A 17,319-nucleotide genomic window follows, 5' to 3' on the forward strand; every position below is an offset into this window, starting at 1 on the left:
TTGTTCATTTCTCCATGAAGGATTCATTATAGGCTGTTGGTAGAGACAAGATATTGAACTGAATGGAGGGTCAGTCTGGGTTTTGGTATGGCTATGTTCCTTTTTCCAAGATGCAAATTAATTGCCCATTGTGGAATCCCCATTGATGGAGATTTTAAAGAATAGTTTGGACAAACACCTCTCAGGGATAGTCTCCGTCCTCGACACCTGTCTCAGTACAGATGGGTGGCCTTGATGACCATCAAATAAATCTGAAGTAATGGGTAGTAGTATTACACTATGATTCTAGGAGTGAATGGCAGGTAACTATAGCGATCGACCCCAGCAGAAAATCTGTTGAAGAAAGGAAGATACGCTCATGACATAGGAAACGGCCCAAGCACAATTCAGGTTGCCTTGTCTTTCAGATTAGAAGAGTCCAGGTTTTGTTGTGCTTCGAACAGCTCACTTTGTACTAAAATAAAAATTAAACAGTTAAGTAACAGGAAAAAAAAACCCTTCTTTTGTTCTATTCTTCAATTTTTCTAAAGGCAGTTCCTTATTAATGAAAACGTCTTTACACATATGGTATTACAAGCTTTCCTCTTTCACTGTTCTCATTCTTGTGTTAAAGGTCCCCACCAGTACCTTATTGTTTATACCTTATAAAAAGTGCCACATTTTTAACTCTGGAAGCAGCCGTCTGCTATTTATCAGCACAAAGTGTATGTATAGCACAGGAAGCCAACAGAATGAAGCTCACCAAGTCATTTCACTAAGGTCACCAAAAAAAGTTGATTCTTATAAGACAGCAAGATGTTCTCCAGAAGACTGTCAGCAGATTCTTCACACCCTTGGGAATAGTAGGGCCTGATTCTCCACTCCAGTGGAAATCAGGAGCAACTCCACTGAAGTCAATGGAGTTACGTCAGTGTGAACACCCCACATTTCCACGAGTCGGGAGTCCAAAGCGCTCTCTCAAACCCAAACCTCACGTGTGCCAGTACAATCCACACCACAATGGCCACAAGGTCAACATCCGGAAGGCGTCCAATGGTACACATGGCAGATGGAGTGAGAGAAAGGTGTGTGAGTGTGTGCAGTGAGAAGAGGAATCTCTTTCTAATCATTTTTCACATGCAGGAAAACCCCTGCATCAGTATTGCAAGGCTCTTTGCGCAGTAACTCTTAGGCCTGCAGCTGCGTCACAGCTGACTTTTCAGGTGAAGTGGAAGACAAGTGTCATTCCTGTGTCTCCTACAAGCTACAGTGCTGAAGAGAGGACTTAGACACCAGCAGTGGCAGCTGCTATCATTTCTTTGTCATGAACCACAGTAGTACCTAAGGCTCCTTCAGTGTTTTGAAGCTATCTTCCTTCCAGCAATGCCACATTTTGACAGCTAGCCTGTGAGAATATTTCTTGAGAGGAAAACAAGTGTGGTTCCCCTGTCCACTTTTCAAGCTTAATTTTCTGTGTAAAAGCCCATTTGAACGTGCAGTAGCACAAATGCCTCTAGCAGATCACAAATCCTTAGAACCGGCTACAAACACTTTCTCCCAGAAGGTACAATTTCAACACGAGAGGTGTTAAGTTCTCTAGAGAACGCTATCAAAAACATTCATGGCTTCCTCCTCCTGCTCTACCACATGGAAAGCCTATCAGACTGCAAAGGTTAAAACAGGCTTTCTATAAAAGCAAAAACATCACGGCTTCACTGCCTGCTTAACAGAACTTGTGGCTGCCCCTTTTTAATTGTGCCTTCTGAGAAAAGTGACAGTTGACTCTTCAAAAGTTTAGATATTGGATTTGCACCAGGAAATGAGGGCAGGGGATTCTTGCTCTAAGGTGGCAGGAGCTGTGAGCTGACATAGTTGAGCTTGCCCAAACTCTCACCGCGTGGAAACCTGCCTGAGCCACAAAGAGACCATGACAATTTTGGGAACAATGCACTCCATGAGGGCTCCCTTTTTCACCCCTGCAGATTTGGGTCCTTGTCTACGTTTGTCCATTTCCCAAGCCATTGTGGGCCAAATTTGGGTGCAAATTCACAGTAGCTCTGTGGAAGCTGCTGTATACACATAGCTCATCTCTACACAGGTCTGTCAATACATTTTAGCCTTAAACTGCCATGTCCCAGCTACCGTTCTGGGTCTGCACAAATAATTACAGACGCTCCATGGAAGCAGAAACCTCTCATGAAGCAGGGATGTTTCAGCTATGATATATTGGCAGACCGGTGTAGAGAAGTTTGCCCTACGCAGGACACCAGGAGAATCAAATCCAGGATCTCAAGTCGCTATTGACAAAGAGCTCATTTTCTATATTTCAAATAATCAGCAGTTTGAACTAAATCTATTTTTTCCTACTATAGGATATTAATAAATGACATACATTTCTTAATATTAAGAACAACCCCTATACAGATGCGATAGGTGCTATTGCTAAATCAACTCCTTTTAGAAACATGCAGGACTGAACAACAGAAGGGACTTGAGGAAGGGTTGTACTGGAGCAGGGCAGAGCCAGCACGAAAGGAGACAATTTATACTAGATAAGTGGAAAACAAAGCTTTGGAGACGTTGCCTATGGAATACTTTCTTCTATTAAATATTTACACTGCAGTAGCGCTGAGGGGATCGTGGCTTCACTGGGTTGTTGTCCACAAACATATGTTTTGATATTTTGCACATGAGCAACGGTATGTGCAGGCACAAAATGCCAATGTATCCCCATGCTTTGAGTATACAAGTGTATTGAGCATGTACAAGTTGGGTGTGTGCTGATGGACAGGCACAACCTACCATGCCCACTTTTGAAAAGTTGGGGCCACAACATTCAGCGATGAGTTAGGATTTTAATAGTGTGAGGACAATATCCCATAAACGCTCCAGACTTAAATCTGCTATGTTGGTTGTAAGAAATCAGCCCGTGAAGAATGGCTCTAAGAGAAAAGGGTCTAGTTGGCACAATATCTATTTATAATTATTTTGCAAAATTACAATGGTATGTGTTTGTATAAACTCATTTCCATGCTTGTGCTATCTTACCAGTTGTTGCCCCTTTGGCCCCCATCCGGCATACTGAAGCTTTGCGTTACTAACTTCAGGTGGATACAAACTCTGGGGGTCCCTGCAAAAAAACAAACAAAGATTTCAGCCTCTAGAGTTTCATCCTTTAAACGTGTGCAGTCCCTACTTTGAAGTTCCTTCACATGCATTTGCGTCCGGTTCTTTGGCTAGAACCTGCCAGCACTTACTACTGGATTTCAATGACTACTTAACATGTAGTCAGCACGACTTCCAGTAACAAGTGTGGGTAGGATCAGCTGACAAATACCTCTTCTCCCTCATACAAGACTGAAATACATTAGTTTTACCAATGTCAAGGGAAAGCAAACAAAATAATTACATTTATCAACACTTGTGATAGCCACAAAGGACAAACAATAATTACAGTTCTGAAACACACTGCCATGAGATAATATAATTTCATCTTCTTCATCCCATGGCTTTTCTGCCTGATAATTTTCTTTTGAACATGATGGCAAAGAACTTTGGCATCTCTGTTACTACCTCATAAACTGATATAGAGCTTGGCTTTCAGGGGAAAAGTTGTTAATAATACTGAATCTCAATCTTTTAAAAATAAAATTGAAATGCTTTTCCTGTTACCTTTGTTTTAGAAAAGGACATCAGTGGACATGGCAAATGCAATAAAAAATAGTGCTCTTCTGTAAATGTCAGTGCTGCACAATGTTAACTTGTCACATAACAGGCATCATGCTGTCTCCCATTGTTTTGATGGCGCTTATACTCAATGCAAATAATTATTTTTGATATTTTGAAGTTGCTATTACAACCCTTTTTATTTATATAAGAACTCTATAAATAAGAATATTAATAAAGCTTTCATATATTGTTATTCACAATAGCTCTCAAAATGCTTTTCAAAGGAGGTCAGTATCATTATTGCCATTTTATAGATGGGGAAACTGAGGCACAGAGCGGCAAAGTGACTTGCCTAAGGTCACAGAGTAGCCCAGTGGTAAAGGTGAGAATAGAATCCAGGTGTCCTTAGTCTCAATTCAGTGCTCTACCGCTAGACCACACTGCCTCTCTTCTTTCATGTGTATGACTTTTATTCCTTCCTTAAACACATTGTTTTCTCTTGCCTCTTTTACAATACAATGAAATGAAAGGCAATAATTAGACACCACCAGTTAAATCCAATTATGTCTAAAAATGTGTGCCCTTTTCCCTTTTAGACGGGAAAACACAGTAAGTTCACATGCATTATATTTTGTGGCTGAGGCTATATATAAGGGCCTGATCCTGCTCTTTTTAATTGGCCAAAAACTTCCTTTCCTCACTGGGTGTTCTCTCAGTGTAAGGTCTGCAATATTGGGGTGTAGATATACTGGTGACAAAGATGTACAGCTAGGTTCTGCCTGTTCTTGCATGGGTGTACAAATGAGGGTAGAGTAAGCCCTTCCCTTGTGCACCTGTCCAGAGGACAGCTAAAACCCAGGGCTTGCACAGAGCAACAAATGCAGGACCCGTAAATGGGGCATGATAGGGTATGGCTGTAACCAAGGCTGTAGCCTTGCCCCTTGCCACATGCACTGGTGGCCTACTGCTTGAATCATAGAATCATAGAACTGGAAGCTACCTCAAGAGGTCATCTAGTCCAGCCCCCACACTGATGGCAAGGACTAAGTATTACCTAGACCATCTCTGACAGGCGTTTGTCTAACCTGCTCTTAAACATCTCCAGTGATGGAGATTCCACCAACTCCCGAGGCAATTTTTTCCAGAGCTTAACTACCCTGACAGTTAGGAAGTTTTTCCTTATGTCGAACTTAAACCACCCTTGCTGCAATTTAAGCCCATTGCTTCTTGTCCTATCCTTGGTGGTTAAGGAGAAAATTTCTCTCTCCTCCTTGTAACATCCTTTTATGTACTTGAAAACTGTTATGTTCCCTCTCAGTCTTCTCTTCTCCATACTAAACAAACCCAGTTTTTTAAATCTTGCCTCATAAGTTATGTTTTCTAGATCTTTAATAATTTTTGTTGCTTTTTAGACTTCCTCCAATTTTTCCACATCTTTCCTGAAATGTGGTGCCCAGAACTGGATACAATATGCCAGTTGAGGACTAGTCAGCGTGGAGTAGAGCGGAAGAATTACTTCTCGTGTCTTGCTTACAATATTCCTGCTAATATATCGCAGAATGATGTTTGTGTTTTTTGCAACAGTGTTACACTATTGACTCATATTTAGCTTGCGATACACTCTGCCCCCCAGACACGTTTCCACAGTACTCCTTCCTAGGCAGTCATTTCCCATTTTGTATGTGTGCAACATTCCTTCTTAACATTCCTTCTTTTGTATGTGTGCAACGTTCCTTCTTAAGTGGAGTACTTTGCATTTGTCCTCATTGAATTTCATTCTATTTACTTCAGACCATTTCTCCAGTTTGTCCAGATCAATTTGAATTTTAATCGTATCCTCCAAAGCACTTGCAACCCCTCCCAGCTTGGTACCGTCCACAAACTTTACAAGTGTACTCTCTGTGCCACTATCTAAATTATTGGCCTCTTCAGGCCCCTTCCAGTCCTACGATTCAACGATTGATAAACTGGATGCAGAACTGAACCCTGCCAGATCCCACTTGATATGCCCTTCCAGCTTGACTGTGAACCACTGGGACTAACTACTCCCTGGGAACGGTTTTCCAACCAATTATGCACCCATCTTATGGTAGCTTCATCTAGGCTGTATTTCCCTAGTTAGTTTATGAGAAGGTCATGCAAAACAGTATGAAAGCCTTACTAAAGTCAAGATACAGGCAGTCCTCGACTTTACAACATTTGACTTATGACAAATGGGACTTACGACATTTCTGAATTGGAGTGGATTGTGGCTCCAAGTTATGATGTTTCGACTTATGACACAATTATCAGGAACCAATTGTGTCGTAAGTCAGAGGACTGCCCGTATACCACAGCTACTGCTTTCCCCCATCCACAAAGCTTGTTACACTGTCAAAGAAAGCTATGAAGTCACTGAACTCATTTTTAAAAGATGCATAACATTTGCTGCTCTGGCATAGCATGCATGACCCCTGTGGCATTCGTACGGCCTTTGTCCTCCAAAGACAGAATGTCTCCTGGAGCAGTGCAAATTCTGCTTCCATCCTGCAAAGTTTGGTTATAAAGGGCTTATCATAGTCCTTAGTTGCTTTTGAAAGATCTGAGCTGGGGAGCAAGTAAATGATTCACTCTATCCTGAGTGCTCTCTGTTCCCATTAAAATCAGCCACAAAGCTCCCAGTCACCACAATGGAACAACTTCACAGCTGTTTATGATTAATTCTAGGGTTACATGTACTTTATGCCTAAGCCACTAGCCAGCCACTTCTGTCAAAACTCTAGCAATGTGGTTAGCCATTTTGGTTACCCCAACAGAGAGTAGCCTCTTTGTGTGGCAGAAACATAGCAGGCTGATAAATTATGAAAAATTGTATTGTGATTTACTGAGAGGAAAAACACACTTCAACCACTTGTTACACAAATTATTAAGGCCAATTTTTCACCTGTGCCAATAAGACATGTAAAATATTTGTGACAAAGTTCCTTCTCTGCCTTGGTGGATCCTGTGCTTATTGGTGGATTTACTTGCCTCAGAGATTCAGGACAGCCCTCAGTTTGGCCAACTTTGCTAGTGGCGCAAATCTGCCGTTCACTCAGCTAACCTCATCACTGGCCAGCATGGGGAAAGGGAGGAGAACAATCCCCACAGTCTCTGCTGACCCACCTAGTGGGTCCAGGGATCAGCCAGGGACCTTCCCCTCTGGTGGGACCCACAGTCCAGGTCACCTCCTCTTGTCTCAGATAGGTAGTTGAGGGGAATGGGGGGAACCCAGGCCCATCCTCTACTCCAGGTTCCAGCCCAGGGCCCTGTGGATTGCAACTGTCTACAGTGTCTCTTGTAACAGCTGCGTGACAGCTACAACTCCCTGGGCTAATTCCCCATGGCCTCCTCCCAACACCTTCTTTATCCTCACTGCAGGATCTTCCTCCTGAAGCCTGATCACGCTTGTACTCCTCAGTCCTCCAGCAGCACGCCTTCTCACTCCCTGCTCCTTGCACCCCCTCCCCTAACTGATGGGAGGTCCTTTTTAACCAGGTGTCCTGATTAGTCTGCCTGCCATGATTGATTCTAGTATGTTCTTAATTGGCTCCAGGTGTCTTAATTAGCTTGCCTGTCTTAATTGGTTCTAGCAGGTTCTTGATTGCTGTAGTGCAGTCCCTGCTCTAGTCACTCAGGGAACAGGAAACTGTTCATCCAGTGGCCAGTATATTTGCCTTCGATCAAACTCCTGTACCCCACTGGTCTGGGTCTGTCACATATTATAATACTAAAATGTTCCCCTCAAATGAACAGATTGGACAAACTACAAGAATTCAAGCCAGCAACACATCAAAGAAAGCATATGGAGCTGAGGGACATGCATATCAATTCTAGCCAATAATTCAGACCAATAACAGACAAGTCATGTCAGTTCTGCTCACTGCATCATCTTTCAGGAGAGCTAAATTCTATTACAATGAGAATGCAGCATAAACAAGCTTTGGTAACTGATAAGGGGTAACACAACACAGAAAGACAAGACCACCATTCGCTCTACCAGAAAGGTGCTGTGCTAGTGACAAAGCAGGAAGAGTCATCCTCTCTCTCCCTCACACCTATTTTTAAAGACAAAAGAATGTTATCCACTGAACTAGCTCCTAAATCGTTTAGATGGGCTGCGACTATCTGATGTTTGCAGAGTTTAAAAAGCAGCAAAAACATTGCTGCAGTTGCGCTAATTCATTTCCAAACCTTGTGCTTCCAACTACAAAGATAACGGATAGCAAATTATACTGTGTGGTTGCAGGATTTAATAAGCCATGTATTCAAAGTAACTGTTTTCAGTGCTAACCCTTGACTTCAAACCAGAGAGCAGTAGCTCGCTCAGTGCAGTGCGTCGCCATGGCATGGAGGAGCAGCATGGCCAGATCTTTAGAAGGGCTCCACAGCAGAATGGGTCCTGAGCCCTTTTGAAAATCCAGCCCCAACTGTGGGTGCCAAGCATTTGGAAATCTGATCCTGAGCTCATTTGAAAATCTCTCTTAGGCAGCTGGACCCCATTACTGTATTATCGGAGTGCCTCACACCACAGCTGTGAGATAGGGAAAGGCTATTGTGCCATTTTACAGATGGGGAACTAAGGCACAAAGTGACTTGCCCAAAGTTATACAGGAAGCCATTGGTGGAGTGGTGGTCTCCTTAATCCCTGACGAGCACTCTAGCCACTGGACCATCCCTCCTCTCCTCTCTAATATAGAACTTTGAGTAGTAATTTATTTAAACTACAATACAAGACTTATTTCCCACACCCCTCAGAAGCAGTGCAAAGGCTTGGGGAAGTCAGGGTAATGGAGGAGCTGAAGGACAAGGAAGTAATTGCTGGGAATAAGCCCGGGAGTGAACCTGGAGGGTTGTTGGGTGGGGGTGGGACAAGTATGGAATAGGGGTTTTTTGAGGGGGAGAGAGGGATTGTTAGGGAGTTGGGGAGCCTCTCCCATGCAGATGCTGGCTGACCACTAGCCTTTCCCATTCAGTCAGGCACATCTGCCCCCCATCCCCATGTGTCCCAGCACTCCCTCTCCCTCATCCCTATGTGTCCTTGCACCCCCACTCAGCCATCCCCCTCCTCTGTTCCTATGTGTCCCTGAACCTCTCACCCTCTTGTCTCAATATGTCCCTGCACTCCCACTCAGCCACTCCCCTCCCCCTGACCCCATGTGGCCCTGCACCCCCACACTCCCACATGTCCATGCACCACCACTCCCATTCATAGATTCATAGATTCATAGAATATCAGAGTTGGAAGGGACCTCAGGAGGTCATCTAGTCCAACCCCCTGCTCAAAGCAGGACCAATCCCCAATTTTTGCTCCATTTCCCTAAATGGCCCCCTTAAGGATTGAACTCACAACCCTGGGTTTAGCAGGCCAATGCTATTCAGCCCCTGGCTCAATGCTGTCACCACAGTAGCTGTTTTGCCCCTGCCCCAGTTAGTCCTCCCCACTAGCCCTTCTGAACCCCAAGCTATGTGATCTCCCAGCAGCCCTGTGTGCCCCACTCTGTCTGTTTCCCCCATATCCCTTGCCTCCTCACCTCGCCCCATGGGCAGGGTGCTGTGAGGAAAGCAGCCTCTCCTTCTCCCTCTCTGTGGCTGGCTGCTCAGGCCCTGAGCCTGCTGCCCTCTCTTCTGGCACCACATCAGCCCCTGGTGGGTGAAAGGTGTAATTGCAGTGCTTTGCTGGCAGAATCTATTTTCTGTGGGGAACAAAAAAATCTGTAGGGGACATGAATTCTGCATGCATGCAGTGGTGCAGAATTTTCCCCAGGCGTATAGAACTATCATTTATAACAATCATTCAGGCCTCTCTGAAGATGCTGTGTTTCTCACAGCTACTTGTATGTAGGCCTTGCAGTTTTTTCTGAACCTTCCCTTGTGGTCTCATTTGTACAGGATGTTGGCTTGAAAATGGGTGATTTTGGATAAATCTCCGTGCACTATTAGTTAGTTCATACAATGTTTATTAATGAACCGCTTCCATTACACATTTCTACTATTTTTATTGTACACCATCCTTTTCTGTAACCAAACACTCTTTACATTCGCCTTCATTTCCAAACCTGGAAATCACTGAGAACACTCCTATTAAAGGTTTACTGTCTCTTCTTTAGTCCCTTAAACTTGTGATTGATTTTAGTGCTTGGGAAGTGAGGGAACAATATTCACTGTTTTGAACCAGATAGAAGATGGGGCAGGTGTGCAAACATCCCCAATGCACCTCTATCTTGACTTGTTTAAACCCTGCTATGCTAGGTCTAAGTCTTTCTAGAGGAGAGACTGTTAAATTGTTCCAAACAGGATGGTGGATGTGTACGAGCAGAAGGACTCTAAAGAACTGTGAAGACTATACAGTTAAGCATGTTTGACGTATGATAAGAAAAGCAAGATGGAACACAAAAATCATTGTAGAAGAGATTACGGGAACTAAAAATGTGTCCAAGTACAAAAGAACCAAAGGTACAGTAATGACTTTGAGAGAAAAAGCAAATCTTCCAAGAGATAGGAAGGTTATTTCTAAGAGATGGAAAAGACATTGTTAAACAATTAAATGACTTGTTTACTTCAGTGTACACAAAGGAGGAGAAGAGACAGATCTCAGAAAGAGAAACACTTCCCAGGAGACACACAGATCTACAGAAAGGCCCAGAAAGAGAGAGAGAGAAGAAAACAAAATATTGAAGGGAATCAAAGACATGCTGGAACAATTAATCAAGGACTTAGACTATCTGAAGATGCAGCACTAGGACCCCTCTCCTCACCCCACATTTTAATGTAAGTGCTTGAATAGATTGGAAAACCTCTCCTGAGCTCTCCTGAGCTCTTTCTCTTTTAAGCGTGCGTGTATGTGTGTGCACATGAACGTATGCAAGCACACACACTCAAACATATTTAAAATGTCTTGAGAAATAACCCAACATTTTATTGTACAGCCCACTTCATGTAAGCCCCAAGCAGTGTTTTTCAATGATTAAAGGAAAATGCAGGAAATGAAAGCAAATGAAACCCACTGAAGGTTCAAGCACAGCTATATAGGAGATCTGTGGTTTGGTCTTAAAAACAACCAGGGATAACACACATTTCACCCACAGGCACTGAATTCCAGACATGGAGCATAAAACACAAAAGCACCAGGTAACAAAAAAAGTTTGCTCAACAGAGTCAGCAACCCAGTCAAATTCAGCCACAAATGTAAGGAGTCTAATCAGCCTAGCTGACTACAGTCTGTCTGTGTGGCTACCGCATACAACGATGTAATATCTGGCAGTAGGCCAAGCACAACCTGGCAAAAATGCTAATACAACATTAAAATCAATCATCTGTCATAGCAGGAGCCAGCGGATGTCCATTCGGAACGATGTAAAATTCATGGCACAGGCTGGTCTTTGTTGTGAAATTGTGAAAACACTGGAGGTGATTTAAAAATCCAGCAGAAATTGGGAAATGGTAAGGAGTTACAGTAATCTAGTCTGGAGGAATGGAGGCATTGACTGGAATCTCTAGTTTTCTCTAAGCATCTGCAGATGCTGGAAATGGTCTTTATGTTCCTCATGTGACATCTTGAAAGTGTATATGACAGAGATTTTAAAAAAAAAACTTTTGGTTCCACTGCTGGAATCACGTCTAGTCCACACAAAGGGACGGTGAAGAGGTGACAGTCTCCAAGGGACAAAATAAGCCACTTAAAAGCCATTTTCTCTGACTGGTGTTTAACTCCATTAAGTTTTTGCAGCTATCTAGTCTTGGAGCTCCATGAGGCAGAAGGTGAATCTTCCATGGGAATCAGCAGGGTCTCAAATAAGTCAGGTTAGCAATCAACAGCCGAGGTGTAGCAATAAAACCCAGACCTTGAAAAGACTCCCCTGAGAGGGAGACTAGAAATGTTAAAGCGAGTAGGACTACGTGGGATACCGTACATTTACAGTAGCCGTGTGTCTTCTCCGATTGACCCATGACATCAGCCTCCACTGCCCACTTGTCAGGTTTTCAAACAAGCACCTTCGCGCTTTCTCCCATGCTGAAAACCACATGTTTGCGAGGTGATCCACGAAATTACTTCATTCTCCATCTTCAAATCCCTTCTCAAAAAGCTCCTTTGCCGTGATGCATACAGACATCTTGATAATGGCCAGCCTGTTGGTGTGCTGCCTGTCACCCTGACCAATATTGCTTCACTGGTCACTTGCACTCCCGCATCTGTCCTTATCCATCTTTTCCCAGTTGTCTTAGACTGTAAGCGCCTTAGGGCAGGGACCCTCTTTTGGGTCTGTGTTTATACAGAGCCTAGCACAAAGGGGTCCTGGTCCATGACTGGGGCTCCTAGGTGCTCCCACAATACAAACAATAAATAAAAATGTGAAGATCAGCCCTCCCAAATAAGAAAATGGGGAGGGAAGGGGCTAGAGAGACCCTGATGTAAAACCTATATACTTCAGAAGTGATCTCTGGAAGATCCTAGGACCAACAAACCTCGTATTTACACCTCAGCATTGCATCTCCTAAAAATCAGCTGGGTCATTGGTTCAGATTGAGAAACACCACTTAGTGAAGCCCCAACACCTTCCTACATACAGCACCTAAGTATTCCTTAGAGCAGCAGCTCTACTAAGAAAGGTTTGGTCCCTTTCCCCTCCCCCCTGGACTGCTTGCCACCCCACCTCATTCCCTCCACTACAGATGTTCCTAGATGTGGTTCCTAAATGTGGTTAATTCTGCCTACCACCAAGAAAGGTGACCGCACTCCTGTCCCTGTTATTTCATTAGTTGTCCCCTGAAATCACTTGGTTTCCAGGTCCTGTAGATGATCCCCGTAGGCTGAGGGGGGGTCCTTTACCAGTGGGTGGGCTTCTGCCCGCCCACTTCCTGGATCCCAATAGGACCAAGAAAGGCTGTTTGAGAACTTCTGCCTTGAAGATTCCCATCCAACTGCCCTGGGCTGACTTGTAAGATCTATTGGGATTACAACACATGGAGGCAATGCCTGCAGAGAGCCATTCTGGGCACCAAGATCTCAGAGGAGATATGGTTGAGATAAATCAGTAAGGACCTAATCTTGCTTCTATTTCCCCCCCCCCACCCCCAAACCAACAACTTTGAATTCATTGGAAGCAGGATCAGGCCCTCAGTTCTGGCAAGAGATTGGTTCTTGGGTTTGTTGTCTGATGTAATCTATCACTTTGTATTACTGGGTTTTAGATAAACAAGACTGACTTGGTATTTTACATATCTTTTTGAAAGCTAGGACTCTGTCTTCAGATTTCATTTTCATGTCAAGTCAACAGGACTAGAGGCAATCTTGGAGGGTTGAGTGTGTGTGTGTGTGTGTGTTTCAAGGATGGTAGAACACACCTTTCTGTTAAATGCCATCGACTCAAGCTGGGTTTACTCATCAGACAAAAGATCCAAGATGTAAATTTAGAAGACCCATTATTACTAGACTCCTGTCAATGAGGACATGGTCACTGATAGGCAGTGCTACAATTAACTTGATTTTAGATACATTTTAAAACTGGATTAATAAAATACATTCCTTATTTAGAAGGAACAACGCACTACTCCATCCCTATAATTCTGCCAAACAAAAGAAATGCATACACCTGAAGTACATGCGTAAGGGGAAGTCTTCACATCTGAAATCTCATGGATTCTCCCTCTCACCCACGTGTGCGCTCACATGTACCCCTGGATACGTAAGGATCCTTTGTGCCTTGATCTCTCCCTCACATATATGATGGTGGAGAAGATCAGTCACCTTTATTTCCCATTGCTCCTTCTCCTCTTCCGTACGCCATGGTGGGTGTTTTGTGAGGCCAAGATCTGTGCCAAGGGGTGGGATGGGAGAAGGAAGACCCGGTGCAAATATGTATCATTCCCCTCTTCCAGTTTCAAAGTGCCTCATCCACCAGGGACCATATTATGTTTTCCATAGAGAATTCGCTCCCAGGGTCAGCAGCAGCCAGAAGAGTCCCTAGTAGCAGGGTGCTGATGAACGGAACCAGAGCCCATGAGACACACTAACATCATTGCATGCACTACTGCACAGTTTGGAGAGGTGCTTAGCATCCTTACCCCCACTGAAACCCACAGGAGTGGGGAGGTGCTCAGCACCTTGTATGATTGGGCCCTGAGGCTGCAATTTTTTTCTAAGGACTACCATGCCTTTGTTTGTGCTTTGCAATGCACTATGCACAAAATAGCATGTTACATAATTGAACAATAAATAATGCACCCAGATTTTAAATGGGCTTAACAACTTTATGAGCCTACAGTGTGCATAGCTGCAAATGTTAATCAAAGTTCATGCCTGTAGGGTCTATCTACTATGTGATAGGGGCCAACGCACAAATGGGCCCCTTGGGGGAATGCATCTGGTTTACTTCTGTGTAACATGAAAATCCCATGGCATCTTGTACATCAGCAAAAACAAAACAAAACAAAACAAGAAACAAAAAAGCAGCTCCTCCAACCTCCAAACAAATGCAGAAAACGTCCCAGCTAAAGAAATAAACAAAACAAAAGAAAAACCCTGTGCATTCTCTTCTATTCTATTTCAGGATGTGTGTACAGAAAAGCAGAACAATTGAAAGGGCTTCTACAAACGTGTGTGGCCTGCTTTGTGGTGAATGATGGCACTGTAATCTAATGGTTTCTCACTTTCCTCTACATTGTTCTGTTTCTAACTGTGGTCTTTGTACCATGTTTAAAATGCTGGGTATAAACAAGGAGTGAAACTCAGCCCCATCTGCTGAGATTTGGTGCTGGCCAGTTTGGTGAAGGGTATACACCTTGCAGAGTTGGGGGTTGGTTGGGAGGTAGCTCTAGCCTGGGGGAAGATGGAAGAGATTCACAAAAAAAACATCAACCTATGGGGATGAACAGGGAATCCTCCTGAAATGATGCGGTGCTGATCTGCTGAAAGGGATTTCCCTCTAACTGTGCACACCAAAGATCCATATTCTCTGTGTGTATATAAAGTCTGCTGCAGTTTCCACAGTATGCATCCGATGAAGTGAGCTGTAGCTCACGAAAGCTCATGCTCAAATAAATTGGTTAGTCTCTAAGGTGCCACAAGTACTCCTTTTCTTTTTGCGAATACAGACTAACACGGCTGTTACTCTGAAACCTGTCAAATGGAACTGCATTTCAAATCTGAATCTCTTTTGCAGAGCAGTCACTTGATGGGGGATAAAAACAACAAGGAGTCCGAAACTTGATGGGGGATGTTGCCCTAAGCATGGGCTCTGTTGGATAAAATGGCTGGTGCTTTCTTACTAAAGGAAACAAAATGGGCTTTAAAAACAAACAAATGCCCTTGTAATAACTTAGCCAGTGTACAATGGCCTGTAGAGTTTGAGGTTCAGATCAATTTAAAATAGCAACAAGTTCATTGACCCAACATCATCTCTATCAGGGCTTTGTCCAAAGCCAACTGAAATGAACGGAAAGATTCACACTGACTTCACTGGGCTTTATCACACTGTGTTCACCCACTGCTAATTCTTCTGTTCTCAAGAACAAAATAAAAAATAAGCCTATTGCAACATGAGGATATTATTGTTTATAGAGAGACACAGGTGTGCATGGACCTTGGACCACTGAGCTCACAGTGTAAATTAGATTGAAAAGACAACAAAAATAATATTTTTTATTTGACCAACTTCTGTTGGTAACAGAGAGAAGCTTTCAAGCTTACACAGACCTCTCTTTTTGAGGTCAGGCTACAACAACAATAGATACAACAAAAATGATGGCAGCAATACTCAGGCAAGTGGAGGAAGAAAAGAAAGTAGCAGTGATAGGAGAGCATAGATTTTTCTAAGTGAATGAAAGGTATTTGTTCCATATTTGTTTAACATACTTCACATCACTACATTTTTACATACAGTTGTAGGAGGAGCTATATATGTATAGGTAAGTGAGAGAGAGAAAATCACTCGTTTCTGCTAGTTAAAATCCGATTAGCTGCAAATAGATATAATAATAGTACTTTGCCTTTCTGTAGCATTTGCCATCCAAGTATCTCAAACATTAATGAATAAAATCTCACAACAGCTGTGCATGGTAGATAAATAGCATTATCATCCCTGTTTTAAGAGTTGGGGAAACAGAGGCACAGTGAAGTTATTTGACTTGCCACCGTGTTCAAATACTATAGTGATGTGTAGCAATCAAAGGAAGAGGTGAAATCAAAAGAAGTCAGTGGCAGAGCCAGGAACTGAACCCAGTTCTCTTTACTCCCAGTACTTTTGTTTCTTTTAGCCATGAGACTAAATATTAAATAATTTCTTCCTCCTGTCACAGACCCTAAGTGTTATGATAAAATCTTGCTGTCCTTCAACAAGAAAGATTTTAGTCTCTACTGCTTTGCAACGAGATTCTTGTGTGTTTGTGATAACTATATTTCTGTATACAAGGTCTGATTTGGCTTTCTTTATTTTATTTTATTCTGTTTACTATCAGTAGCTGGTGTAAGGGACACAGGGTGACTCTGAACATTAGTGGGAGTTGTACAGTGAAATCTACACACACTGCTTTGAAAATGTATCCCTGATGCACAAAGAGCAAAATTCTCCTATTTCTTATCCTTTGTGGGGATCTCTACTGCAGATTTGGCACTTAGTCCACGCACAGAACTTTTCTTGATGCTAATCAGAGTTCTGTGTGGGGGATGAGTGTGGAATATTGAATAGAGTTCTACACTGTGGATATGAAGAACATAACTGTGCTCTAAGATTTCTCCTTGGCTATGCCTACCAGCTGCCTCTTGTTACACAGTATAAATCTGGCAAGAAGAGTAAATCCTGCCTAGAAGCTGTTGTGCACAATTCCCTCCTCTCCGCATACAATGTAATCGCTGCTAAATCTCCTCCTGTCTGAGCCTTACAAGCACATTTGAGAATTCTGCTTTGGGTTTTTTTTTTCTCTCACATATTGTGGCGAGGGTTCATTGCTTGGCGGTCAGTAGCAATCTTTTCCTACCAGTAGTGCTAAAGGATAACAATCAGCTCAGAAACAAATGAACAGCAGGAAGTTTGACAGACTGTACTTTTAATGCTAAGTTTTACTTTGGGCATTTTAAAAATAAAGCAGAACTGAAAATGGTGTCTTTTTTAGGCCCTGGTGAAGGCAACAGATATAGGTACTTGGAAAAAGAACAATCAAATGCTACCTCTTCCATAGGGACTCCCATACCAGAACAGACCTGTGGTCCAGCTAGTGCCGCATACTGTTTTAAACAGCGGCCAGTAACCAATAACCTCGAGGTCAGTGTAGTAGGCACTCATGCAATAACCTGCCTTCTGAAGCACTCAAGAGACCTGGGTTCTAGTCCCAGCTCTGCTACTGTCTTGCTGGGTGACCTTAGGCAAGTCAGTTCCTCCTCAGTTTCCCCATTTGAAAAACAGGGATAATGATACTGACCTCCTTTGTAAAGTGCTTTGAGAGCTAGGGACAAAAAGCATTAGATAAGAGATGGTGATTATTCAGTGCAAGGTTCCAGTGCAGAGCCCCAGTGGAAAAGACAAAAAAAAACATACAGTCCATTAAACACTGTGTTGGTTTATTAAATAATGTAAATCAGTAATAGGCACCACACAGCAAGAGCACGAATAACATGTAATAAAACCTAACAAGAAATAGGGAGTCATATGATGTAGT

General features: G+C 43.1%; 1 protein-coding gene across 7 annotated transcripts in view; it reads right to left on the reverse strand.

Annotated features, from left to right (window-relative positions):
- The window catches only part of DPP6 (dipeptidyl peptidase like 6), an 807,813-nt gene that overhangs the window by 165,220 nt on the left and 625,274 nt on the right, over positions 1-17,319 (reverse strand). For all 7 annotated transcript variants that reach the window (XM_073334581.2, XM_073334585.2, XM_073334583.2 and 4 more), the window contains one exon: positions 3,028-3,109. In XM_073334581.2, coding sequence (XP_073190682.1) covers positions 3,028-3,109 — 82 coding nt within the window. The remainder of the gene's footprint in view (positions 1-3,027; positions 3,110-17,319) is intronic.

Source organism: Lepidochelys kempii, chromosome 2, assembly GCF_965140285.1.
Source record: "Lepidochelys kempii isolate rLepKem1 chromosome 2, rLepKem1.hap1, whole genome shotgun sequence".
NCBI classification, from domain to species: Eukaryota; Metazoa; Chordata; order Testudines; family Cheloniidae; genus Lepidochelys; species Lepidochelys kempii.